The following is a 27,352-nucleotide window of genomic DNA, read 5'->3' as shown; positions in this document are numbered from 1 at the left end:
CTTTGCAGATAAATAAACCATTTACAACCAATTGTCCTAGTCAATAGGAACCATCAAGATTCTAACCCACCATTAATGGCCCACACTTTGCATAAGTACAATAGGACTTCAGTTATACTTCATATTTCTAGCTTTAGATACAAGAATGATACATGCATACAAATAGGAGGAATATATTCAGCAGGTTATAACCTTTGTTATAATACCTTACGAGAGACCTCTTGCATAAAGCATATTCCAGTTGCATCATATTTACACTCATAAGTATATTTCAATAAAACATATGGAGTGCAACGTCACAGTAACATTGCTAGCTTTTTTGATTACTGCTGAACGTTGTACATATTTTTTCAGAGAACTATCGAGGGTGACCCCCAAGATTTTTTTTGGATTTAACCATCCTTATTCTCTGGCTTTCTTTTGGTCTGGAATATTATTTCAGTCTTATTATGCCTTTGAACATCAAAGGAAAGGGAAGCACTCCTTTATTATGAGGATTTAGATACAACTACAAATATTTATATTTAGCCTTCTATGGTGCCTTTCAGTTGAGGATCTTGATTATTTAAAATTAATTTAATCTCTTTTTATAAACCATCAATTGCAACCACCAAATTAACAGCAGAAAAACCCTGCTATATGGATTAATAAACTTTTTATATATCAAGATGCTTCATTAGCAAAGAAATTCAGACATTTAAGTGAACAAGTGATGTTACTATACACAAAGTGATAAAAATTAATTTTAAGGGGCATTAGCAAGAAAATAATTCTTCTGCGTTACATAACCAGAACAAAAACACTCATTAAAGATTTAGCCTAGGTAAAATATGTTTTATTACCAGTAATAATAATAATAAAAAAAACATTCCCAGGAGCAGAAAAAAGCTGACTGATTTAGAATAAAAATTAAGTTACTTAGTGTTCTGAAAATATCTGCACTATTCTAACTCCTAGTGTTCACTTTTGTGTCCTGCATTTCACAATGAAGAATATTTTAAGGTGCCATATCTACAGTAACCATATGAACAATACAAAGTCTGAATAAAAATCTAAAGTTATTATGAAAATAAAACTCAAGTTTGGAATAATTACCATCTTGTGATCTACCTGCAAAAACAGTTTAAAAAAAAAAAAAGTAAGGCATAGGCATTTGAATATCTAAATGTTATCTTTTTCTCAAGATTCACCTGTGTATCTAATACTCTAAAACATTTGTTTAAAAATAAATATTGTTTACTAAATCAATGTGTGTCTTTTATTCCCATTGAAAGCAACCTGATACAAAAATAGAATCCACTGTCACTTCGCAGGACTAGAAAACCTCCTGATGCTAGTGCTTCTAGTAATTGCTAAGAAACAAGCTACAAAAATCGGAAAGGAGTATATGTTGCAAGAACTTGTATTTTCTTACTTGGCTTTGCAGGTAACAAAAAACAGTGGAGCATAATAATAATGAGCTGTTGCTTTAGTTAACAAAATCTTAAATTCAAAAGGCTCTTTGAGATGTTCCTAATGATACACAATTACTTCAGCATCAAGTGGCTCAGCAAGACCAATGAGGGACATGGACAACGTAGAAATGCATTGATCATCATGGGACTTGGTTGCTGTGGGCAACATTTGGAACAGATAAGGCAATATATTCCCCGATATTTTAAAAGTTTCCTTTATATTGTTACAAAAGTATTAACACAGGGGTTCAAATAGCATGTGACTTTCAATTATTTAACTCCTTTAATTTGAACTCACAAATTCTCCTACCTAGACTCAGATCATAAAGTCATAGAAAGTTAGGACTGGACGAGACCTGAGGAGGTCATCTAGTCCAACCCCCTGCTCAAAGCAGGACGAACACCAACGAAATCATCCCAGCCGGGGCTTTTTCAAGCCGGGCCTTAAAAAACCTGTAAGGATGGAGATTCCACCACCTCCCTAGGTAACCCATTCCAGTGCTTCACCACCCTCCTAGCGAAACAGTGTTGCCTAATATCCAACCTAGACCTCCTGCACTGCAACTTGAGACCATTGCTCCTTGTTCTGTCATCTGCCACCACTGAGAACAGCCTACCTCCATCCTCTTTGGAATCCCCCTTCAGGTAGTTGAAGGCTGCAATCAAATCCCCCCTCATTCTTCTCTTCTGCAGACTAAACAAGCCCAGTTCCCTCAGCCTCTCCTCATAAAAGTCAGGTGCTCCAGCCCCCTGATTATTTTTGTTGCCCTCCACTGGACTCTCTCCAATTTGTCCACATCCTTTCTGTAGTGGGGGACCCAAAACTGGACACAATACTCCAGATGTGGCCTCACCAGTACCAAATAGAGGGGAATAATCACTTTCCTCGATCTGCTGGCAATGCTCCTACTAATGCAGTCCAATATGCTATTAGCTTTCTTGGCAACAAGGGCACAGCGTTGACTCATATCCAGCTTTTCATCCATTGTAATCCCCAGGTCCTTTTCTGCAGAACTGCCGCTTAGCCAGTCAGTCCTCAGCCTATAACAGTGCATGGGATTCTTTCATCCTAAGTGCAAGACTCTGCACTTGTCCTTGTTGAACCTCATCAGATTTCTTTTGGCCCAATCCTCTAATTTGTCTAGGTCACTCTGGACCCTATCCCTACCCTCCAGAATATCTACCTCTCCCCCCATCTTAATATTATCTGCAAACTTGCTGAGAGTACAATCCATGCCATCATCCAGATCATTAATAAAAATGTTGAACAAAACCGCCCCAGAACCGACCCCTGGGACACTCCGCTTGATACCGGCTGCCAACTAGACATCAAACTGTTGATCACTACCATATAATCAGCTTTCTATCCACGTTATAGTCCATTCATCCAATCCATACTTTAACTTGCTGGCAACAATACTGTAGAAAACCGTATCAAAAGCTTCGCTAAAGTCAAGATATATCACGTCCACTGCTATCCCCATATCCACAGAGCCAGTTATCTCATCATAGAAAGCAATCAGGTTGGTCAGGCATGACTTGCCTTGGCGAATCCATGTTGACTGTTCCTGATCACCTTCCTTTCCTCCAAGTGCTTCAAAATGGTTTCCTTGAGTACCTGTTCCATGATTTTTCCAGCGACCGAGGTGAGGCTAACCAGTCTGTAGTTCCCCGTCCTCTTCCTTCCCTTTTTTAAAGATGGGCACTATATTTGACTTTTTCCAACTCATCCGATCACAATGAATTTTCAAAGATAATGGCCAATGGCTCTGCAATCACATCAGCCAATTCTCTCAGCACCCTCAGATGCATTAGATCCGGATCCATGAACTTATGCATGTCCAGCATTTCTAAATAGTCCTTAACCTGTTCTTTCACCACTGAGGGATGCGCATCTCCTCCCCATATTATGTTGCCCAGGACAGCAGGGTGGGAGCTGACTTTGTCTGTGAAGACCGAGAGGGAAAAAAAAACATGGAGTACGTCAGCTTTTTCCACATTATCTGTCATTAGGTTGCCTCCCCCATTCATTAAGGGACCCATACTTTCCCTGACCTTTTTCTTTTTCTGACATACCTGTAGAAACCGTTCTTGTTACCCTTCATATCCCTTGCTAGCTGCAACTCCAGTTGTGTTTTGGCCTTCCTGATTACACCCCTGCATGCTCGCACAATATTTTTATACTCCTTCCTCGTCATCTGTCCAAGTTTGCACTTTTTGTAAGCTCTCTTTTTGAGTTGAAGCTCACTGAAGATTTCACTGTTAAGCCAAGCTGGTCACCTGCCATATTTGCAGTTCTTTCTTCACAGCGGGATGGCGTCTTTAAAATACAGCCAGCTTTCCTGGACTCCTTTTCCCCCTCATATTAGCCTCCCAGGGTATCCTGTCCATCAGATCCCTAAGGGAATCAAAGTCTGCTTTTCTGAAGTCCAGAGTCTGTATTTTGCTACTCTCCTTTCTTCCTTTTCGAGATTCTAAACTCAACCATCTCATGGTCACTGCTGCCCAGGTTGCCACCCATTTCTACTTGCCCTACCAATTCTTCCCGGTTTGTAAGCAGCAGGTCAAGAGGAGAACGGCCCCTGATTGGTTCAGGAGATCAGAAATGAAGTGTTACAAACTTTTAAGCAAATTGTTTGGGCAGTTTTTGTGAAATTAATTCAGAAATGGCTTTAGTATTTCAGATTGCCCATGCACAGAATCCTCCACGAAGAGTTGTCCATATATTAGTTGAGATAATTATGTTACAATATTAACATGTCATGTCCATGGCAATTAATTTTTCATGTATAGCTATGGTTCAACATTTAAATAGGAATTCATGCAGTAATAAGCTTCCTTGTAGTTAAGGGAAAAAACATGAGACGCTCTTACAAAACTACAAAAGAAAATTGCTCTTTTTTGTTGTTTTCATGATTGTCTTTGACTTCTTCTGGAAAGAGGTCCATTGCTCCCTAATCCATCTTTTCTCAGCTCAACCAGACAGCAGAGTTCTGCTCACTTAGCTGCAGAGAATTTAGGTGGGCAAATGTATTTTACTTTGTGCTCTGTAGTAGCCTGTATTTCTCTTAACCCAATTTCCTTATGTAGGGCATTGCCTGGGTGTCGCCTTGCCAAAATACTGTATTCTATAAAGGATCTTATACCATGATAATTGGTTTATCTGACCACCTTCCAGTAATGTAACACTGCCATGTGTCCAGTAGTGTAACGCAATCTGTCATGTATTACTCAATATCATCTTGTGCATCTCAGTATTACATTAATCGTTCCGACCACTAGAAAACTTGCGTTTGTCTGGTGTTTGAATGTGTGTCATTCTATTGGTACCGAGAGGCTACATGGTGTTGAAAGCAAGATACAACACTGATTTTTTTTTTCAGCAAAAATACAAAGTTTTCCTTCTATATTTCTATTAAACTGTGATTTAACAATTTGAGTAAATGGAAGATGGTTCTTTGACCTGGTTTAATACACATTGCTCTAAAAGCAGCACATTCCTCTTTGGGTTGAACATCTATACTAATTAATAGATAGCCATATTTACCTATTCCTATGCTGTCTTGGTCCCTCCCTAAGAATACTATTACTAGAGTCATTTGGGACTAGTAATATCATTTGGTGTGCTCACAAAGGAATAAACTTGTTTCATAGTGGTGATTTGGGGCAGTAAATCTAGGAAGTTTTCTTATATTCCTGGTGGTATGTATTAAACATGCTTCTGAGGAGTTTGATCAAAGTGAGAAAGCTAAATTCTGCTCAGTTATATAGGGGTCAACTCCTATTCGAGTCAATCAGCATTGCACCCAGCAAACTCAGCAGAATTTGGTGCCTGTTCTTTCAACGAAGGTAAAGATATTATGTAGTGGTGGTATGAATAGTTTTACCTTTTTAGTAGAAAGTACTTTTTGGTTTCTGCATTCTCTCCCCACTTTAATCTTTGATTTTCAGTTTCTAGGAAGGGTGTCTGAAGTATTAGTTACTATTTTGGTCATTATTTCAAACAATGCTAAAGGAAATGTCCTCAACTGATTGAAGGTGTTTGACTTTTCTGTTCGTCTTGCCTTGAAGTCAGGTGTTCAAAGTAAGACCTATATCTGAAAGGTGTCACCTCTCACCTCACCTTCATATGTAAGCACTGCACAGGTAAATTAAATCTACATGTAAAGCTCCTTAGTGGGATTTATGGAATCTGCTGTTTTTCTCAGTTCCCTAGTGTGAGAAAATGGAAGAGGATATTTGTTTTACCATATGTAAAGAGTTTGGGAGTAGGGGCACCTTGGTAGAAAGAAGGAAAGAACTCGGTTCCCCTGGGGGCAGATGTGAGAGAGTTTGGAGAAATAGACATGATGGTCACTGCTAGTCTTAGTGGTGAGCTTTGGACTTAGCCTCACATGCATCCCGAGGGAAGGTGAAGACTGAGTAGCCGAGTAGCAACGCACCCTAGGAAACCATACATCCTGACTGAACAGACACAAAACAGCATACCTCACCATGCTAGTGCATCTCAGCTATATGTGCACCACCAGTGGTATTACAGACCTCAAGTGGAGGTAAAGATTTTGGGTGCCTCCGTAAGTTGGGGGGAGGGGGACCAGGGAAAAAAAGATTAGTTTCCTCACCCCCTTTTGCCGTGCTAATCTATACCCATTCCCTTGCCTAGTATTCTTTTATATAAATGATCACATAACTCCTGTAATTGGGTCTTTGTGTCAGGGCTTCCAGAACCACGGAAGCAAAGGGTAACTGTGCCCAACCCAAAAAGAAATAGATGAAGTCTCGCTATCTTAGGACATCTACCAACAGCTGTGATCAGTGCAGGGGGGAGCAGAGTGTTGGTAGTATATCTACGTACTAGTAGTTGAAAGGCAATGCTGTCAAAGGTGTGGCACTTGGGCCAAGTAATCCACTAACTGTGCCATCTCCCACATATATACAATGAAATGGTTGCATGCAATTTAGCTACATAGTGAAGGTAGTGATTGGTTGAGTTACCTCTGATATCACAATGATCTAGGACTCTTGGCCTGGCATAGATACATGTTTTACTATAGATTAAAGCCCATGCTGTTGCACAGATGTAATTTGTAAAGTCAAAATAACTGAGATCTTAAAAACTGGAAGGTAGCATATCGTGAATCCCCACGATGACTGAAGATGGCAATATTCTAAACAGAAAGAACGCTCAACTATGCTTGTAGCTGTTTCCATCATTTCACATATACTCAGACATTCCAGGCTTCAGAGTGACAAACCAAGGATCTTATTATATGGATGTTTATTTTTAAATCTAATCAATTACAGTGGGAAAGCTTTCCCCAAAAAGAGGCTCTTGCAGCATTCCCTTATAGCTGAGGCCTGGCCTGACAAGAGCAATTAACACCTTGAGAGGAGGACTCATTTCTTGGAAAGTAAAATTAGAGATGTAAACAAATCGTTAGGTTGAAAATAGAACATTTGTGCTAAATAAATTAAGTAAATAGATCAGGAGGCTAAAAAGACAGAATATCTGAGCCAGCTAAGGTAAGAGGGAGAACACCTAAGAAAACCATGTACTATGAACAAAATAACAATGGACAAGTTAAGTCAGGAATGTAGAAATGAGGTAAGGAGTAGGTTGCATGCAGACAATGCACAGACAGAGCATTCTGCACAGGAATTGGTAACCAATTCAATCCAAAAATGTTAGAGAGATATAGTGGGTGAGGTAATCTCTTTTATTGGACCATCTTCTGTTGATGAGAAAGACAAGATTTAAAGCTTACACAGAGCTCTTTCTTCAGATCCCAAAAATGTGTGGTGCAATGCATAGTAAATGCAATGTAATGCATAAATGTATATAAAGGAAGCAGTTTTCTGTGTAACTTTGGATATGTGGTCTAAGAGATCCTACAGAAGTGATTCTCAATTTATGGCCCAGATGCTGGCCCAAATCGGCACACATCTTCAGCCCATGTGACATCCTCAGAGCCATACAGGTAGTATACATATTGTGTGGCTGTGGCCCACATAACACAGAGAGTTGCATATGCAGCCCACAATGGTAAATAGGTTGAGAACCATTGTCCTACAGTGTACAAATTTTTTTAAGATCTTGTCCCAGAGTAACATAGCTACCTTGGCAGGCCACAGACAAAGATGCACCTGCAGCTGTGTCCTAATCCATTTATGGCCTAGACAAGATCAGGATCAAGAGCTTGAACCGACACTGAACATGGACAAGAAGCCAGCAGAAGCAAAGAAAGGACAAGTGATATGATTATAGAAAGGCATCCTGTTGAAAAAGTAGGCGCTCACATTCTGCACCAGCTGAAGCATCTACACTTCCTCTGTGTTCACCCAGAAACACTGTGAATTAAACTAACCCAATCTAGAGGACCCACATGGATCACTGAGGCCAGACCATCCTGAGTAAGGAAGGGGAGAAATTTTCCTAGCAAGAAAGCTGTTTTTCCATTGGACAGTGTCTGGTGGTTTAGGATTAACGGTAAGACAAACAAGACCTTCAGACTTTGTTCCACTTTGAACACTTGCAAACTGAACAGGACAACAACCCAAATAATGCCTCAAAGCATTTTTCCCCTCCACCAGCATAAACTCATTCTTGCCTGGCCTGAGTCAGCTGATCTTCATATAAATGCTGATTTACAGAATGAATTTTCACATCCTTCTGGATATGAACAGGTAGAGAATAAACAAGTAAAGTGTCATCAGCATACTGATGGCAGTGAAGCCCATATTGTGTCATCATCCCTTGAAGAGAAAGGGGGACAGGATAGAATCAGTGGGGGAATTTGCAAATGAGGGCCACTGGGGAAGAGTAATTGACAATTGCCATGCTCTGAGTCCAGTGGGAGAGGAATGACTACAACCAGTGTGGCACCTGTGCCATCTACACCAGCTTTGTCATGTATGCACTTTAACCACACCTTGTAGTCAACCATGCCCAAAAAAGAAAGCATGTAGTATGAACCCTGAGATATGTCCTCTAGCCCTTGCCATGAGAAAGCAGCCTTTTATCAAATATAATGTTACCATTTTAGCCCAAGTGCCCCTCAAGTCTTTACAAACTATTCAATGATAGCTCAATGAAACTTGCCAATTTTAAGAGAGAAATATGAGTACCTCAGAATTTGCGTTATTTCCTATACTTCATTTACACAATACTTAGAAAATACTGCAGATTACAGAGATAACAGTGATTTATGACAATGAATAAATTTTCAAGAGTGACCACTGTAGATACAAGCATCGTCACAGAACACACCTCTGAAATGCAACTAACTCAAGTAAAATAACGTATAAACATCCAGGACACAATCTTAGAAGATTTCTGAGTATCATATCCAATTGAAATTGTAAGAATATTTGTAGGTAGCTTTAAAGTATTTATGCAAACTGGAATTTAATCAGGACAGATTGGATTAAAATCCCTGCTGGACAAAAATTTCATTCTTTCAACATGACAGGTTCAATTTTTGAAAGTAAGCTGCAAAAGCATACAATCTTCAATACAAAAAAGTAAAATACTGGAAAGCCTACACAGTACCCACTTGTTCAACTACAAAAGGGCTTACTAGGATAGAATGAGGCCCCTGAAGTCTTACTGAGCAGAGCGGTGACTGCCAGATATAGCAATCAGACCTATTGCTCTAAAGTTAACATTTAAGATGCTGAAAATCTCTCCAGAATAAGCTAAATTGGATCCAAATTACAATGAAGCAAGACTCTGACAGTGCTTCGTGACACCACTGCTGAACAAATGAAAAATTTCTATAATCATTTACCTCATCTTCCACAAGGTGTATCATCTTTAAAGTGTATTATGTATAAACAAAGTGGGAATAATGCTTGTCAGAAGCTCTCAATCTTCAGAATATTTTTGCCTTTGCAAAATAATTTTCCTTTCTTTTCTTCCTTAGCTCTCCAAAAACATAAGAGCTGAAATTATTTGGATTCCCTTTACGCTGAGGCTAAGCACAAAATAGAGCGAATGCCTGAAGAGAATATATTAATGACGCAGAAAGACCGAAACCTTGCTTGAGGACTGGCAGTTTGACCTGACCAACAAAAACACAACATAGCAGATCACTTGATTTGAGCAGCAGAAAAAGTATTCATAATACCTGAATTTGATAAACCAAAGCACCACTTAATCAGGATACAAAGCTATAGTACACAAACAAAAATACATAGCCAAGTTGAAGATGAAAACACAAAAAATTAAATTATACTAAGCAATTCTTGAAATAGATTCACAAATTAAAATGTAAATATCTTCACAAGAAACTTAAGGATATATATTGGATGCTGTAAATTAACATCCTTATTAGTTGTACTCAAAATGAAATACAGAAATGTTACTGTAGAAAAACATTAAGTTTGCAAAATCAAGCACTCAGAAGTTTGGAAATGCCAGAATTTAGGTTACCCGTTAACCTTTCATTTGGCCCTTCGTGCGTATGCATAATACTGTCTAATTAAACAATCACATACCCTTTTTCACACAGGATCCTGGCCTTCAGTGCACGGAAGGAAAGATGCTCAATGAACAACTAGAAAAGTATATCAATGAGTGAAGATTGTCCCTCAGTAATTGAGAATTAGGTTGGGTGTCCATTTAGAAAATACAATCCATGAGAAAAGTATTTGTTACTTTCCTAACTGCACTTCTCATCGGCACTCCAGCTCATCCTTCCTGGTATTGCCAATGTCCGGTGTTGTGTTTATATAGATGTCCCTCGACCACCTGATGGCATCCAACACCATGAGTTGTCACATCAGCCGAGCATAGCGTTGACCGATTCCGCTTTCTCTCAGCATGTGCTTATTACTGGGGTCTCATGCACCTAAGGCTCCGACGATCAGTGCGTGTGTCTGGACCTGGTAACTCTTAGCTCTCAAGGTTTCAGCCAGAGAGGCATATTTCTCTACCTTTCGAGCTCCGACATCGTGGAAGGCTGGGGTCCTGTTCTGAAATGGCACTGTGATATCCACCATGATAATCTTCGGTCCTTGTTGATGACGACGATGGCCGATCGCGGTTGGCTGTCAGTTCCGGAGATGGCGGAGTTTACGGCAACCTTCCCCACGGGTGGCAGGATGGCTTTGGCCAGGTGATCTTGGATGGCGTTGTGTCGGAGCTGCGAACCTCTCGAATGGGGCTTTCAGATACACAGGATGTGGGGTAGCGTCTCGTTGGCATAGCCACACTTCCTGCATCACTTGTCCCTATTCCTGTGGCGGACGCAGTTGAGCCGGGCCCTATGGATGAACTTCCAGACAGCAAATCGAGTGAAGCTGTCCCCGGGGAGGAAGTGGCTGCTGGCATCCCGCTTGCAGGTCACCTCTAATGCCTTTCCCTGGTCCAGCTTCCATTTCAGGTTTTCCACATACTGGCAGCGGATGGCATCCTTTAGGGTCGTCTCCAGCATGGTTCTAGCTCGCTAAGTGATAATAGTGTGATCTGTATTCTTCACCTGTGGCACCAGGACTCCCAGCCCCTGGCATTCCTCGCACCATCTCCAGCGGCAACCAATACGCTTCTCCAGTCATCACGTAGCGTTGCAGGCACGAGTCCAGAATGAAGCAACGTCTCCCGTCTCTTCCAAATTCACCTTCCAGCAAGCCGCTCAGGTAGGTGGCAACATCTTGATTGGAGGGGATCCTGGCAATTCGCTTCTTGACAGCATCCTGCAGAGCACTCTCCATGATGTTCCTCACTGTGGCATCCGGGCATGTCGGAAGGCATAAGTGACCACGGCAACGTTGCACAGATCACCCGTTCGAGGGACGTTGGCGCCGCACTGCCTGTGCGAGATGTACATCATTGCTGGCTCTCTGGGGCAGAAACATCCACTTCTTCACCAGCTGCCGGATGGTGTTGTCTGCCTCATTCAGAGGTACCTTTATCACAGCAGATCCCCTCAGGATAAATGAGATACAGGGGATCAGGAAGGTGTTAAGGCATTGATCCTCTGCCACGGTGCCAGTAGGGAGGAGTCGATTCTGGCCACATCTCATAGGATCGCCGTGGTGGCATAGAATATCGGGGTTGGAGGGGACCTCAAGAGGTCATCTAGTCCAACCCCCTGCTCAAAGCCGAGGACCAATGGCATCCTCAGGTGTCTGCTGGAGGCGGAAACCCATTCGTGTGCCAAAATGTTGGTATGCTTGCCCATCCTTGAGGAAGAATCATAGAATATGAGGGTTGGAAAGGACCTCAGGACGTCATCTAGTCCAACCCCCTGCTCAAAGCAGACCCAATCCCCAGACAGATTTTTGCCCCAGATCCCCAAATGGCCCCCTCAAGGATTGAACTCACAACCCTGGGTTTAGCAGGCCAATGTTCAAACCACTGAGCTATCCCTCCCCACTACCATGGGTTCGCCCTGGATTTGAAAAGACTTTGCCAGAACCAAATTCTTTCTACTGCCATATATGCTCGAGTCAGACACCAGGCCAAACTTCAGCCATTCAAGCTGAAATTTTCCATGCTGAGTTACAAGCAATTAAAAACAGCATCTAATAATTAGAAATCGTTAGCAAGCCTTACCTATAGGTATTGCTATCAGTTCCACCTATAATTTTAAATAAGCTTTGGTTTATTAAACAAAATCTCAATTTGCGATAGTCTGGTTGTTACCATTCAATAGCACAAGATCATGAGCCTTTTATTTTGTTGTTTAAAAGTGTAGTAATATTGTACATAATTTGCATCAGTAAAAGGAATGATTTGAGAGGCACAAGAATTTATGACACCTGTAGAGATTCCTAGAGCCATGAACACTGATTTTACATTGAACTCAAAAACGTATTGACTTTAGTTTGTCAAGAAAGCCAGTTTTGGAGACTAATTTTTAGATCCTCCACAAATTAAAACAGCTAAAAACAAAGGCAAAACTGATAGGCAAGAGCTTGATTTTATTGTGTTGTACTTGTTTTATTCACAACACAAATTTCTCTAGAATTAAACATTTTTAATAATTTTCTCTCCATCACTACTTTGTGTGAAATTGAGGTTATCCATCAGCTTGTCAAAAACAAAGTATGTAGTTTGCAACCACAAAAAGTTATAAGTATTATTCACCATACATGTTGACAACCCAGTTTTCTAATAAATACTCAACCTCAGTCCTATGAAGCACAAGAGGGAATGACTGTAGACTATATTTGATTTCACAGAGATAAGTGAAACCAATTTTACAGTTTTAGAACTGTTCACATCAAGCTGAAAGCTGTATAGCTTTGATCTGTAGGTACAGTAATAAGTCTTGAAAACATACTACTGTATATTTATTGCAACACTATATTGATGCCAGCCTGCTTGACTGTTATGCAAAGTTAACTGCAAAACAAGAGTAACTATGTGATGTCATGTAGCTTTGACATAAAATGCATTAGGCTTATACAAGACAGCAGACCGTCTTATATAGAGTTTCTACCGCAAACAGTTACTCTTTCCCCTACTTCCCCCTGAACGTCTCTAAAACATGACCCCTTTCTTTCCCCAGAATCTAAAATGCTTCTTTAATGCCTTGATAATCTCCCACCTTTAGTACTACATTTACTTCCTCTGAGGCTTGTAGCCCTAAGGATTAATCTGCTTGCTTGCATAGATGTATCTTTTCTTATAAATTTGAGTATTTGATGTAATAGGTTTATAGATTTATATTAAAAATAAGTTTGGCTGTAATGCAAGAGACCTACAGGCCAAAACCCTGTATGTTAAGCTAAGGCAAAGTTAGCATATTTTGGGACCCTTTAACCAGAAAAGTATCCTTCATTTCCCTGTCATTTTATATTGAACCACTTACATAAAATATTGTTCCTAACCAAAGTATTCATTTATCTCAAATTCCTCCTCAAAATTTCCTTCTTCCACAAAATCAACAAATGCTAACCCTCACCAATAAAACTGAGGTCCCCAATCCATAATATTAAAAAGTGAAGGGTGTGGAGGAAGATAGTGCATTTTTATATTGTCTGTTTACACTGCAAGTTCCACGTGTCTGTCATTTCTACAGTTTTTAAAGCTTTTTGGTTAAAAAAAGACCAAATACACGTAAGAACTCCTGTTTTCTTTTCAGATAGAAAATGTGAAGCAATGTTTATATCCAAAGAGCTTCCCTTTGTATCCTTGGAGAAGGGTGACACATGGTGTACCAGGTGCTGGGTGTCACCTTCTGGAGGTGCCTCCAACTTGGCGCATCCCATCTGAGGGTGGTGTGTTTTAGAGATGACAAAAATTAGTTTACAACACCAAGAACTGCCTAGAAAGACTATTCAAAGGGATGGAAGCAGGAAGAAGCCAATCAGGGCCAAGCAGGCCAGATTAAAACGTCTGGCTGTTTCTTCCAGACGTCCGTTCTGCATGAAGCTAGGACAAGGAAGGAACGATTTTTCCTCGTCTTAACCAGGAAACCCATCTTCCTGAGAGGCTTCACTAGCCCCTGATTTTGGCTAAAGCAGCAAAAGACTGTTGTATGTTATGGAACTTAAAAGCCCAGGTGGCCATCTTGAGATAAATATCAGTTTATTACTGTAATATCATGGCAAACCAACTTTGCAAGATGCCCACTGGCTCAAGTGAGCCCATAACAAATAGACAATACCTTCTCTGCCCCATTCAGCACTGAGCCAATCACCCCACATAACCTAAAACTATTCCTCTAAAGGAGAAAAAACGGTAGTATCATGATTATCTTGTGCTGTCATTTCACATAATATGCTGAAACAAGCAAGCACTTATGTATATGGATTGTGTTGGTGGTTATCCTTCCAAAGCTAGCTTTTCAAAAGTGATGCCTATTCCTGCTGCTTAGGTCCCAGTAAAATCATAGTGGAACATCACCAGGCACCAATACCAAAGTAGCACCTTAAGTACATACCTTCTACGATGAAGTGGAAGTAGGAGCTGTAAAATCAAAGTTCAGCAGTGTGGGGGAGTAGTTTGTTGTTTTTTCCATAGACTATAATGCCAGAAGGGACCACTGTGATTATCTAGTGTGACCTGCAAAGCACAGGCCATGGGATTTCCCTGAATTAATTTTTATTTGAACTAGAATATTTTAGAAAAAGCCAATTTTGATTTAAAAATGGCTAGTGATGGAGAATCCACTAGAACGCTTGGTAACTCAACTGAGCTTCTTATTCTTAAAAGCTAGCCAAATTTTAAAAGACATAGTTAGGAACAGTTATCCTTTCAAAGCAGCTGGAGCATAAATAGCATTACAAGTCTCATGGAACAACTATACAATGGAGACAGGCTGAACTTAACCTCCAAGATTATCCTTTCCCAGTGGATGAACAAAAACTAAAACATTCCAGGTGGAAAGAGAGGGGGAAAAAACCAATTACTTCCCTTTCGTAACTGTTCTTCTAAATGTACTGCTCATGCCCATTCCTTCTTGCCGACAACTATGACGAAAGGGCAGGAGGATGGATAATGGAATGGACATGAGCAACACATCTTGAAGAATAGTTACGCAAGGCAAGTAACACTTTTTTCTTCAAGTGTTTGCTCATGTTGATTTCATTGTAGGGGACTCACAAGCAGAATCCCTGGAGATGGGCTCGGAGTTCACAGTCTTGCAGATTGCAGTACTGCTCTGCCGAAACCAGCATCAGCCCAAGCTTGCTGGGTCAGTGCATAGTGTGAAGCAAACGTGTGGACAGACGACCAGGTTGCAGCGCGGAAAAGTTCCTAGCTCGGCACCTGAGCGACAAAGGTGATGCCTGCGCCCTGGGGGGGCGGGGGGGAGAAGAGAGGAAGGACAGGTGCCACGAACGGTCCAACCAGTGCTGGGGATATGGAGAGCAGTGCCGCATGGGGGTGCACCCTTGAAGTCTTGGCAACAGCACAACGAACATCAGTGCCGGGAAGATCAACGACGCCTGGGCGAGCTTTGGTGCGATGACGGGGATTGGCAGCATGGTGCCAATGACTTGTAGCGGTGAGCCGGAGACCAGGGTTGATGCAGAGACCAAGAACATGGAGACCTAGGGCTCTGTCTTGGCTCCGGAGACTGGTGGCACTCGCCTGTTTTGTGCAAAGCCTTGCCAGCGGGCTAGACTTTGCTGGGAGTCTTAGCCAGTTCCATTGCCGCATGCGGTGCCACCTGCAGCAAAGGCGCTCTTAGCTCTTCAGGCACCAGGGCCTTGGAAGGCAGTCGACTGCGACATCGCCCTAGGCCCTTTACCACTCCCCAGAGTCGGTGGGGGAGGAATGACGAGCCCTTTAGCGGGTCCAGAGTAGGCGTAAGGCCTGAGCAGGGTCCTTTGCCCAGAACCTCTTGGTCGGACTTGGTTGGTGCCACCTGCTTAGTCTTTCTTCAGCACCAGCTATAGGGATTGGTGCTGGGAGGACCCTGGTGCTGGAGGTGCACTACGCACCAAAGTTGAAGCACTGGGTGCCAATTCAGGCTGTGCTGACTCCGAAGCTGGACACAGGGCAGCCTGCATCAGGAGGACCTTGAGATGGATATCACGCTCTCTTTGTGTCTACGGACAGATGCAACAGAACTCCTTCACATGGGTTTCCACGAGGCACTGTAGACACCTCTCGTGTAGGTCACTAACAGACATAGGCCTGTTACACAAAGAGCAGGGCTTGAAACCTGGAGATCGGGGCATGCCCCACTGGGACACTAACTAACACTTACCGGGTACTTAAGAACTAACTAACTAACTAACAACGATTAAACTATTTACAGGTAAAGCACAAGGCCAAGCTAGACGAGAAACCACTGACCGCTTGCAAAGCAAGTGACAGAGGCGCTCCAACTGACCACCACAGGCAGTATGAAGGAACTGAGAGGGAGCAGGTCCGGTGGCGCCTGATATACTGCGCCATGAGTGTGGCACTCCAGAGGACGCCACAGCCAGCCCTACGGGTAGCGCTAAAGCAAAGGTCTCAGACGGCTGCGCACATGGGCGCGTGCATACCTACAATGGAATCGACATGAGCAAGCACTCCAAGAAGAACATCTATGTGGACAAACTGTTGGAACTGTAGTTGTTGGTGAACATCATTTTCTCCATCATTAAGCTTCCATAAATTCCCTATCCAAGACTAGATACCAGTAATAACCCTTGGCGTAAGCCAAGGTATAGTCCAAAAATAGAGGTTGAAGGACTACTTCATCAACTTTAAAGTCTTATCTATTTAGTACTTCACCTTGAATGGTCATCTGAAATGTGTTACTACTTATGCTAAACAATCTTGTTCCACCTTGTACACAGAGTGTCGCAGCTAAATACATTTCCCAGACTTGAAGAAAAACCTCTGTAAGTTCAAAAGCTTGTCTTTCACAAGCAGAAGTTGGTCCAATAGATATTACCTCACCCACTTAATCTCTCTAATATTCTAGAACAGGGGTCGGCAACCTCTGGCACGCAGCTCGCCAGGGTAAGCACCCTGGCGGGCTGGGCCAATTTGTTTACTTGCTGCGTCCGCAGATTTGACCGATCGTGGGTCCCACTGGCCGCGGTTCACCGCTCCAGGCCAATGCAGGCAGCGGGAAGCCGCGGCCAGCACATCCCTCAGCCCGCGCTGCTTCCCGCAGCCCGCATTGGCCTGGAGCGGCGAACCACAGCCAGTGGGAGCCACGATCGGCCAAATCTGCGGACGCAGCAGGTAAACAAATTGGCCCGGCCCACCAGGGTGCTTACCCCAGCAAGCCGCGTGCCAGAGGTTGCCGACCCCTGTTCTAGAACCAAACACAACTACAATAACACTGCCATATCTTTATGTAGCATTCAGATGTAGGCAGAATTGTCTATTCTTTGGATATAAAAATTGCTTCACATTTTGTCCCTGACTGTTTTCTTGTTATTTGTTCCAGACAGTCTATGTAAAAATTAGAGAACCTGGAAAAAAAAAATGTACAGACAGCTTTAAAAATCAGAACGGCATTAACAGATGTAAACTAATCCAACAGCATTAAAGTATGCATACTTAAAACCCACCTATTCATTTTATTTAGAAGAGAATTACTTCTTATAAAATTCAACGATAAAAGGCTACAGAAAATTGTTAATTGTCGCAATATGCCCTAGCAGATGGAGGCATTACCTGACAGGGTTACTGGTCAAAGAAACCCGTAGAGATTCTAAGCAAGTAATAAGTCTTTCATCTGTTGCTCCAGATTTTAGTTCCAGGATGAATTCCTGTGCTGTAATCTGTCGGCTGCTCTTGAGGCTTCCCTGCAAGAGGAAAGTCACACTGATTTTCTTTCTGGTACACAATTAGTTTATACAGATTATCCAATTCAATTGCTATTTATGAGAAAATCTTGATGCCTGATGCTTAATAAAAAACATTTTAGGAACTGTGCTATAACATAATCCTAAAATGTGAGTAAAACAAACTGGTGGAAATATTTGAAGTTGTATCATACGTTGTTGGAGTTTTCAGTAAATATTTTTGACTGCAAATGAACGAAGCAAAAGTCAGAAAGCAATACCTGTCAGTAGGACAAAGCCCAGTGTAGCATGATATTTAAATTTTAAATGAACGTTTTAACAGCATAACAAAGGATCAGAGAAAAATATCCAAAATGTACCAAAAATACATAATTCAACTACAAAATGTATTACATGAGGTGAGAAACTTGGCATTTTAAGGCTAGTTGTTTCACTGAGCAGAAAAACAGCAGACTTTTTGATTACCTCTATTAATATCAGAACATTAAAGTACGACAGAAAAAAAGGGTAATTATAATGAACCAAGTCCAAGATAATTTTTGTGAAGATACCCTTTTCATTTTGAATTTGTTTGTTATCTTTACAGATCGTCTCAAAAAAGTTTTAAGGTATTGAGTAAAGTGACTGGAATAAAACAAGTGTTTAAATCACTATTTACATGTCTAATCCACTGACGCCTACATATACCAGTTAATTTCTTTTGAAAGACTGAGGGTCCAGAAAGCAGACACTGAATAATGTGTAACAATGAAGACACGTTTTGTCCCCCAATCCTGGTTTATCAGCACTTAAGGAATGTCTACAAGTAGCCAGAACTATTTAACCATATTAACCTACATGCTTTAATGCTCTTCCCTTTTTAAAAAAAATTAAGCCAAACCTGGAAAAAAAAGTTATTTTCGCATCTTAAAGTGTTTAGGTGTCCTGTGACAATAGTCTCAATTCTATCACCATGTCTACACTACAAACTTTAGTCAATGCAAGTTACATCAGCAAAACTTTTTTAATTTTACCCTTCTGTATTACTAGTTAACCAAGTTTTGTTGATTTTTGTTTCAGAATTTTAGAGCGATTAGAAGTTGACGTGTGTTAATACCTTGTACTACTCACATTTTTACCTTTCCTTTTATATACACCTAACTCATTTGCATACTCTAATTTTTATAATGATTAAAGCTCTATTTCATTTACAGTATTGCAGATCCTGCAATATTAGGCTTCCACCGCCTACCCACCTTAGGCTGAGGCCCCTGTGTTTTTCGGTCATCTGCCTGAGCCAGGGGAACGATTGCCTATTGCTCTGCCCAAGGGTCAGACCCACTTTAAAACTGTTTGTTGCTCTGCCCTGCTGAGGGCCTGAGCTCTCTAGACTGCTTACTGTTCAGCCGTGCTATAAGGCCAGAGCCTCACGGACTGCTTACTGCTCAGCCCCATCTAGAGGGACAGAGCCTCATAGGACTGCTTGACGCTCTGCCTCACCAAGAGCCGGGTCAGAGCTCTGGAAGCGCTAATTCCCCCGTAAGTTTGGTTGGACAGCCACACAGTAGCGAGGGGGCATGGCCCCCCACTGAGACTGACAAGAAGAGATAACCACAAATCCATACATCAGGGCACCCAGGACTAAGTCATCCTGTTATCCTGACTCAAGCAAAAAGTAGTCTTCCTTATGGTAGGTGGGTATCAATTCCCCACCACCAGCAGCCTTTCTGCCACTCAACACTCTTCCGGATTATACCATCCCTAACTTTGCCTTGCACATTAACAATAGGTGCTTTCCAAGGCCAAAGCTGCTTTGAAACATTCCCTTGTGATATCCAGCCCGACACTGGATCCTCACCAAAATGCCAGATCATCTGCACCTAGAGGTACAGTACACCCCTATTTACAAGTTTTACCTTAAACCACAACTGCTGTAAACCACACAGCACTTGTGAGCACTTAAATAAACTTAGTTTTGTTTTGTTGTAAGAAAGACTAAAGCAATAAGAGTGGAGGAAACAAATGGTTACAATACACAACAAAATCCTAAAATGCAAACCTGGGTCTACATTTATGCATACAGTAACTCCTCATTTAACATTGTAATTATGCTCCTGAAAAACGCGACTTTAAGACTTTATGGATAAATATTCTATAAGGCATGTGTTTGGTGCAGGTCTCAGATGAGGGATGTTTGTTAAAAAATGGGATCCTTCATAAAAGGGATCTCTGTCACAGAGGTTGTGCATTTATTTTGTACAGGGCATTTTTGATGTGGTCAGAGGAAAGCAAAAGTAATTATGATAATTTGCAACATGATATAGTGATTCATCTGTCATTGCCACCGCAAGGGAGCAAATGCCAGAACTTAGTACATTATGATTTGCTGCATCCCCTTGTCAGATGGCACTTAAGAGGTTCTTGCATCACACTTGTATAATAAATGTCATATTTATTCCTGCTGTCACTATTAAATCCACATGAAAACAAATTAATTGCCCTTTGAGACAGGGACCATCTTTTTATTATGTGTTTATACAGTGATTAGCACAACGGGACCATGATCCATGATTTGGGCTCCTAGGTGTTAATGTAGTTTGTATTCATAATAATAAAAGCCAGGAAAACCTATTTGGTACAGTAGAACATGGATCAATATACAAGCCCATATTACTCTTAACAGTAGAAGAAAAAGGGTGGGGAATCCATTTACAGAAGAGCTTTCTGGAAACATTGCATTGACAGTCACTGGTCCAAATGCCCATGTTGTGCAACCAAGATTTGACACTGCATGGGACAGGAATTTAAGTGGAAGAGCCTTAAAGGATTTCCCAAGCCATACCTGTTCAGGTAACATACAATAAATGTATCCAAGTGGTACTACTTTAATACTATATATTACAATGAAGAATCGAATGGCTCCTTATTTGGTTACCAAAATTACTTGTGATTTCTGTGCTAAATTTATTCATCAAGAAGGGAAGTAGTTGTAACCTGTATGTAATGACTGCCATCTTGGCTAACACAACATTGATTGAAGTAGGCACCTCCAAATCTAAATGCATGACTCTACAGCTTGAACTAAGACTCTGTAGCTGGAGGCTTTAACAGACTCATCTTCTATGAATTGAGCACAGAGGGAGAGACATGTAACACACTGGCCAGCAGGGTACATATGCAGCAATTCCTACATTTCAGAGTCACGATACCAAAATAAGATTTCAATACTTTAAACTACTGACCATACAAAATGTATTCTCCAGGAGCAAAACTATTTTTGAGTCTTCATTTGAGTCTCACTGGTAATGAGCAGTATCAAGGAATTAGTATTTCATTTATCTCTTGGGTCACTAAATTAGAGTACCCAAAAATTTTCCAATACAAGTACAACTTGTGTTACAAAAACTAATTCGAAACATAGGACTGTTCCACACTGGATTCAATTGAAAGACTTCTCTAAAATCTGCAAACATTTACTTTATTTTGACATCTTATGTTTCATCTAATACATCAATTAGGTTTTGCTATGTGAAATAGGGTGGCTGTGGCAGATGAAATTCTGTACTGACAAATGTAAAATAATTCCTTCTCACGTGTATTGTTTCAAGTAGTCACAATCCTTACTAGGTTCCCTGTTGGTTCCAACAACTCAGAAGAGAAACTGTAAACCTCAGTGAAAAACCTCTGCTCACAATGTAGTGGTGGTCAAAAAGCAAACTAAGTATTAAGATGCATAAAGAAGGGAGTGGAAAATATTGAAAATGTCATTTAGATAAATCAGTGATACAACCTCACCTGGAATACTGTGTTCCAAAAGGTTACAAAAAGGATACAATAGAAATAATGGGGAGAAACTGAGTAAAAGCAACAAGAATGACTGGACTACGAAAAATATTTGCTATGAAGAGAAGAGAAACTGAAAAGAAACGATTTACATTGAAGAGAGTATAAATAAATAGTGACATCATAAAGGTACACAAAATAAATAACAGTGCTGAAAAGGTGGATCAGACATGTATAGTCACCTTGTCAATTCTAAAATAAGGGTCATATAATTAAATTGAAGAGTGGCATATTTAAAAGTGACATGGAAATGTTTTTTCACAGAATGCACAAGTAGTCTGTGGAACTCATGGCCTCAATATCACTAAGATCAAGAACTAAGTAGGATTCTAAATAAAAATTGGACATTTGTGTGTGTGTATGACCGCTATTAGACACAGAATACTAAGTTAGATGGACCCTGGTCTGTTCCAGAATGTACCTTCGATGTTGCTAAATAACATTGCACAAATTGAAAGTAACAAACAATACAGAATGGGGTATTAGAGTCAAGTGTAAAGAATGCATGAACAACCAAGTAAAAATGATTTTAAAATAGTACTGAAAAGTAACACTATAACTGACACTTCAGATGTTTGCAAGGGAACTTATTTGTCCCAACTGACAGTTATACCTTTACCTTACAGGATAAACTCGGCCCAACGTATACAGACAACTTCCACTGTTACATAAAGACGTAAAAAAAAATTAAAATCTGGCCCTTTAGGACATTTGCATCCAAGGATTGATATTAGTCCAAAAAAACTTAATAGCTCAATTATGCATTATCATCCCTCCAAACATACATGTAAAAGTAGTAAGTACACTAAACTTTTCATAGGCATATTTTTGGTGTATTTTAGAAGTGACATATACTTACAGCCTTCGAAGCAGTACTGATATATTGCATCACCATTTCTTTTTTGGTACTTAAATCCTTTTCTCGCAATGGTGTTTTTCTGTCTTCATTTAAATTCATATCTTCCTATGGGAAAAGATTGAAAAAACTTGATTTAGCCATCTATGTGTCTGACAATAAGGATTTTAATGAGGTCCTATACTTTGCGGAGTAGGCATATATGAACAATTAAACGTGAAACTTAAGGAAAAAACCCTATGTAAAAAACAGAAAACTAACAATGAGGAAACTGAAGAATCAAATACAAAACATCCACTTAAGCCACTTAAAACCATGAAATAGGAAAAAAAGGAGAGAGCGAAATATATAGTCAAGTTAAAAATTTTAAAAAAAGTTTGCTTTAATTTTTAAGGAAAATGTGTCATGATTTTACCCACCCTATTCAGCATCACCATACTGAATAACCTTAGTCATGTAGGGAATTTCCAGTGCAGCAGCACTAGCAGTGTAGTAGTTCCAATTTCATCTCATCCTAGGAATCACGTGCAAAATGGACATATTGCATTGGATCCAGTGTTGGGGTGAGAAACCTATATTTCAGATTAGATGCAAAAAGCACAGTCACACTACCTCCTCCTCAATCACCCAAAATAGTAAGGCTTTTGCAAGAATACCACAGAGTTGGAACCATATGCACCAAAAATCAAGACTGCAGCATCAGTCATTTTGGAAAATGTATGCAAGATTAGGGCAAAAAATTTATCTCTGCAACTTTTGTAGAGCAAGTGTCACTGCCTTTTGTTATTCCTGTAATTAGACACCCAAATTGCAAACATCATCTGCAGTTCAGTGATCACACAGCAGCATTTTTCTCCCACATCTGCCTCTGTCAAGAATATTTCAGCCTATTTTTGGATGCAGATCTTGCTACTAACATCCATGTGTATCAGTCACCATGAGATGAGATTACTGCACTGCATCCAGGTACATTTTAAATCCTTTTGAAAACTGAAGCTGGTGCATAACTTGCTAAAAACAGAGTTTCCTGCCATGAGCTCATTATGCTAGTGCTCTGGAAACTGTACTATCTACCTGTGAGTTTCCGCACGTAGTTTTAAGTTACTGATTTGGTCTATGAAGGTGATTTAGCACCTGCCTATGTCAGAGGCAGCCTCATCCCCTGTCCCATATTATCTTATCCTTTTATGCTGCAGTATCTAAGTGTCTTCCACATAAAATGAGCAGCAAGTCCATAACAGACTTCTAGGAATCTGTGGCACACTTCCCTTACGAGGGTAAAACGCTTCTTGTTTTGTTTTTGATTTTATTCATTTACTTATTTGTTGCTTTGATGGATTTGTTTCAGGGTAGCTTTTTTGTTGGTTGGGGTTTTATGTGCCAAAACAGGGTTTACATGTCTTTCTGATGGAGAATAAATAGGCCTTTTTCAAAAAGAAAGGTTTTGCAGCATTTTCTAAAGCTCTAGCTTCACCTAAGCTCATCTGGAAATTTGGTCCATAGCCAGATTTCCCCCCAGCCATCAATTCTTTGTCCCCAGTTCTCATGCACTTAATCCTGGGATCTGGAATCTGCACTGTACTAGAAGAATTCAGCATCGCAGCAGTTCATAGGTCAAAATTCAGTCTTTAACATCACTGAGGCTCAATCTATTGATCCCTTTCATATTAAGACAAAAGCCTTAAACCAGCATCAGAAGCTGACTAGGGAGACAGTAGAGCAGTAGTTCTCAACCTATTTACCATTGTGGGCCACATCCAATACTACCTGTATGGCCCTGAGGATGTCACATGGGCCACAGCCCTGTGCTGATTGGGCCACAAATGTCCCACGGGCCGAAGGTTGAGAACCACTGAAGTAAAGGGACTCAAGCACTGGCATGATGTGCTCGTAGCTGCCTAAACCATGGAAAAGGTGGGCAGCCAAATTCCTTGCCAGCTGGAGCCTGTGCTTGGTCATCTTCACATTCAGCTTCAGATACAGTGAATTACAATAATCCGACCTTGAGCTGACAAATATATGTCTGACTGGCCAGGTGCTCAGCTGGGAGCAAGTTATACAGATACCTTACAAGCTGACCGTGAAAGGAGGCATTTTTAGATGTTGACACTTCTGGGTCATCCAAGGCTAGTGAGGACTGCTGTAGCTATTTTCAGATTACTGCAGCTACTTTCAGATTAAACTCATGAGATGGATCCCCATCAGTTCAGGCAAGGTGACTGCTACTCATTCAACAACTGCCCCAACTTCAAAATTTAGTCAGCCTAATCAAATAACCCACATCTCTGTTAGTCCTTCAAGACATGCTGCGAACCAGTCTGTTCAACTCGGCTTTTAGGAAAAGAGAGGTGCAATGAGAGCCACTATTTTGTGATATGGAAGGAAATAAGTATTTGGTTTTCATTATATTGTTAGTCAGTGAATTGTGCGAAGTACATAACAATATCACACCCTAAGGATCTAACAGTCTGGTGCAATGAATGGGGTCTTTTTTTGAGAAACCCAAAAGCAGTACACCAAAGGATCTACACCTCTGCCCTGATATAACGCGACCCAATATAACATGAATTCGGATATAATGCGGTAAAGCAGCGCTCCGGGGGGGGCAGGGCTGCGCGCTCCGGTGGAGCAAAGCAAGTTCAATATAACGCAGTTTCACCTATAACCTGGTAAGATTTTTTGGCTCCTGAGGACAGCGTTATATCTGGGTAAAGGTGTATTTGTAATCTCATTTTTGTCCTGCCATTGAGGTTTAAAATATTTTGCCATATTCCCATGCAGAACATTACATCCAAATATAGTTAAAGTTACTTCTCATTCCACACTTTCCAGGCTCTAAAATATATTCTTTAAAGGAAATGGTATCAGGAACTATTCAAACAGGAGTTTTTTGGGGGAGAGGTAAACATTTTCTTTTCATGTTACAGATGATGATGAAAATTTCATCATCAATCACCACCCCACCGCATTGGTCGTTGGGGCACCATCACTGATGAGCAACTAACCAATTGTCTCCATCCTGAGGATTGTGTGTGTCAGGGCTTGAGTCTCCGCTAAGTCCATTCCTGTCCACTCTTATGTTGTCAATCTCTTTTTCTGTCTACCTCTTCTTCTCTTCCCCTATATTGTCCCTTGGAAGATGATCTTGGATAGGCCAGATGATCTTGTTATATGGCCGAACAACTTCAGCTTGCACTTCTTCACTGTCATCAAGAGGGCTTCATATGGCCCAGCACATCGGGTGATGATGTTGCGGAACTCTTCATTAGTGATGTGGTCGAAGTAGGAGATGCCCAGGATTTTACAAAAGCATCTAATCTCTACTACCTGTATTTTCTGTTCAAGTTCTGCCATAAGGGTCCATGTCTCGCACACACAGAGAAAAATGGAGCTAACCAGTGCGTGCAGCAGTTTCAGTTTGGATTCCAGAGAGATGTTCTTATTCCTCCAAATTGGCTTTAGCTTTGCCACTGCTGCTGGTTACGCAGTTCTTGCCCGAATTTCTGCCCTGGATCCTTCATCAGTGATGATTGCCCCCAAATACTTGAACTGTTTCACTGTCTCCAGCTCTTGTCCACTGATAATGATATGTGAGCTGATTCTATCACTTTTGTCTGTCATCAGCTTGGTTTTCTCTGCACTGATTTCCATGCCATATTTTGCAGAGGTTTCATCCAATCATTTCACAAGCTTGGCAAGTTCATATTCACTACCTGCCAGGCCATCAATGTCATCAGCGAACTGAAGATTTGAGATTGTTCGCCCCCCCCCCCCCAATGCTGACTGTGCGTATGTGATCTTCTAGGGCATCAGTCATTATGCACTCCAAGTAGATGTTGAACAGCATGGGCAAAAGAAGGCAGCCTTGCCAGACTCCAACAGTGGAGCGAAACCACTCTCCTATTGTGCCATTGACGAGAATTGCACTGCTGGCCTTGGCATACAGTTGTTTAATGATAAGAATAAGCTTACAACCAACATTGTACTTCTTCATGGTTGCGCCGAGAGCTTCGTGCCATACTCTGTCCAATGTCTTCTTGAAGTCAACGAAGATGCGGTAGATGTCCTGCTAGTGTTCTAAGTACTTTTCACATAGAACATGAAGGTTGAACATCTATTCTGTAGTACTTCTTCCTGCACAAAAGCCAACCTGTTCTTCAGCTATGATATTCTCTGCTTGTGGCTTCAATCTGTTCAATATGACTTTCAACATCACTCTGCTAGGATGGCTGATTAAGCATATGGTCTGGTAATTTTGACACAATTGCAGGTTGCCTTTCTTTGGCAGAGTGTTGATTAGTGACTGTGTCCACGTGGAGGACCACTCAGCCATCTGCCAGATCTTGTTGAGTACATCTATTACTATTTCTCTCCAAATTTCATCATGTAGCTTTTCCATTCTTGAGTGATTCCACAGCTGTATCAATTTCGTCACGCAGTATTGGAAAGTCATCCTCCTCTGTTGAATCTAGGCTGCCTAAGACACTAGGATCTCCTTTGGTCTGGTGGTTGTATAGATCAGAGCAGTAGTTTGTCCACCTATTGATGATGTCCCTTTCTTCTGTAAGACTGCTCCCTTCTTTGTCTTGAATTGCATTAGCTTTGGTCCATCTTTCCTTCGACAGATCTTTTACAACCTGGAAGGCTCGTTGGCTATTTTTATTATTGATACACTGTTCAATTTTAGAGCATTGTTTTTCAGTCCATATCTCCTTGGCCACCTTCATTCCTTTCTTGATCTTTCTGCCAATTGCTCTGTATTTATCAGCCCCCTCAGTGCTGTTCTTGTCTCTCAAGTTCTCTTCTAATGTCACACATTTGTAACCCAGGGTTTTGTCTTCTTACGATGTTTCCCAAGGATGTCCATTGCTGCCTCATTCATTACAGCGTTGAAATTGTTGGTCATTGTTTCTATGTCTTCCTCTAGAGCAAGCAGCAGGTCAAATTTTCCGCCGACCATTGGAATGACTCTGCAATATTTCGGTCTCTGAGTCTTTAAGTCAAGCTTGGTTCT

The 27,352-nt window shown here is 41.0% G+C and overlaps 1 protein-coding gene across 3 annotated transcripts in view; it reads right to left on the bottom strand.

Moving 5' to 3' along the window:
* DIAPH3 (diaphanous related formin 3) overlaps positions 1 to 27,352 on the bottom strand; it is a 502,952-nt gene that overhangs the window by 428,803 nt on the left and 46,797 nt on the right. For all 3 annotated transcript variants that reach the window (XM_065581159.1, XM_065581157.1, XM_065581158.1), the window contains 2 exons: positions 22,342 to 22,446; positions 17,530 to 17,660 (listed from right to left, as the gene is read on the bottom strand). In XM_065581159.1, the coding sequence (XP_065437231.1) occupies positions 17,530 to 17,660; positions 22,342 to 22,446 (236 nt within the window). The remainder of the gene's footprint in view (positions 1 to 17,529; positions 17,661 to 22,341; positions 22,447 to 27,352) is intronic.

The sequence above is a fragment of the Chrysemys picta genome, chromosome 1 (assembly GCF_011386835.1).
Source record: "Chrysemys picta bellii isolate R12L10 chromosome 1, ASM1138683v2, whole genome shotgun sequence".
Classification (NCBI taxonomy): domain Eukaryota; kingdom Metazoa; phylum Chordata; order Testudines; family Emydidae; genus Chrysemys; species Chrysemys picta.
Note: the sequence above shows the minus strand (reverse complement) of the source record. Positions and strands in the feature narration are given on the sequence as shown.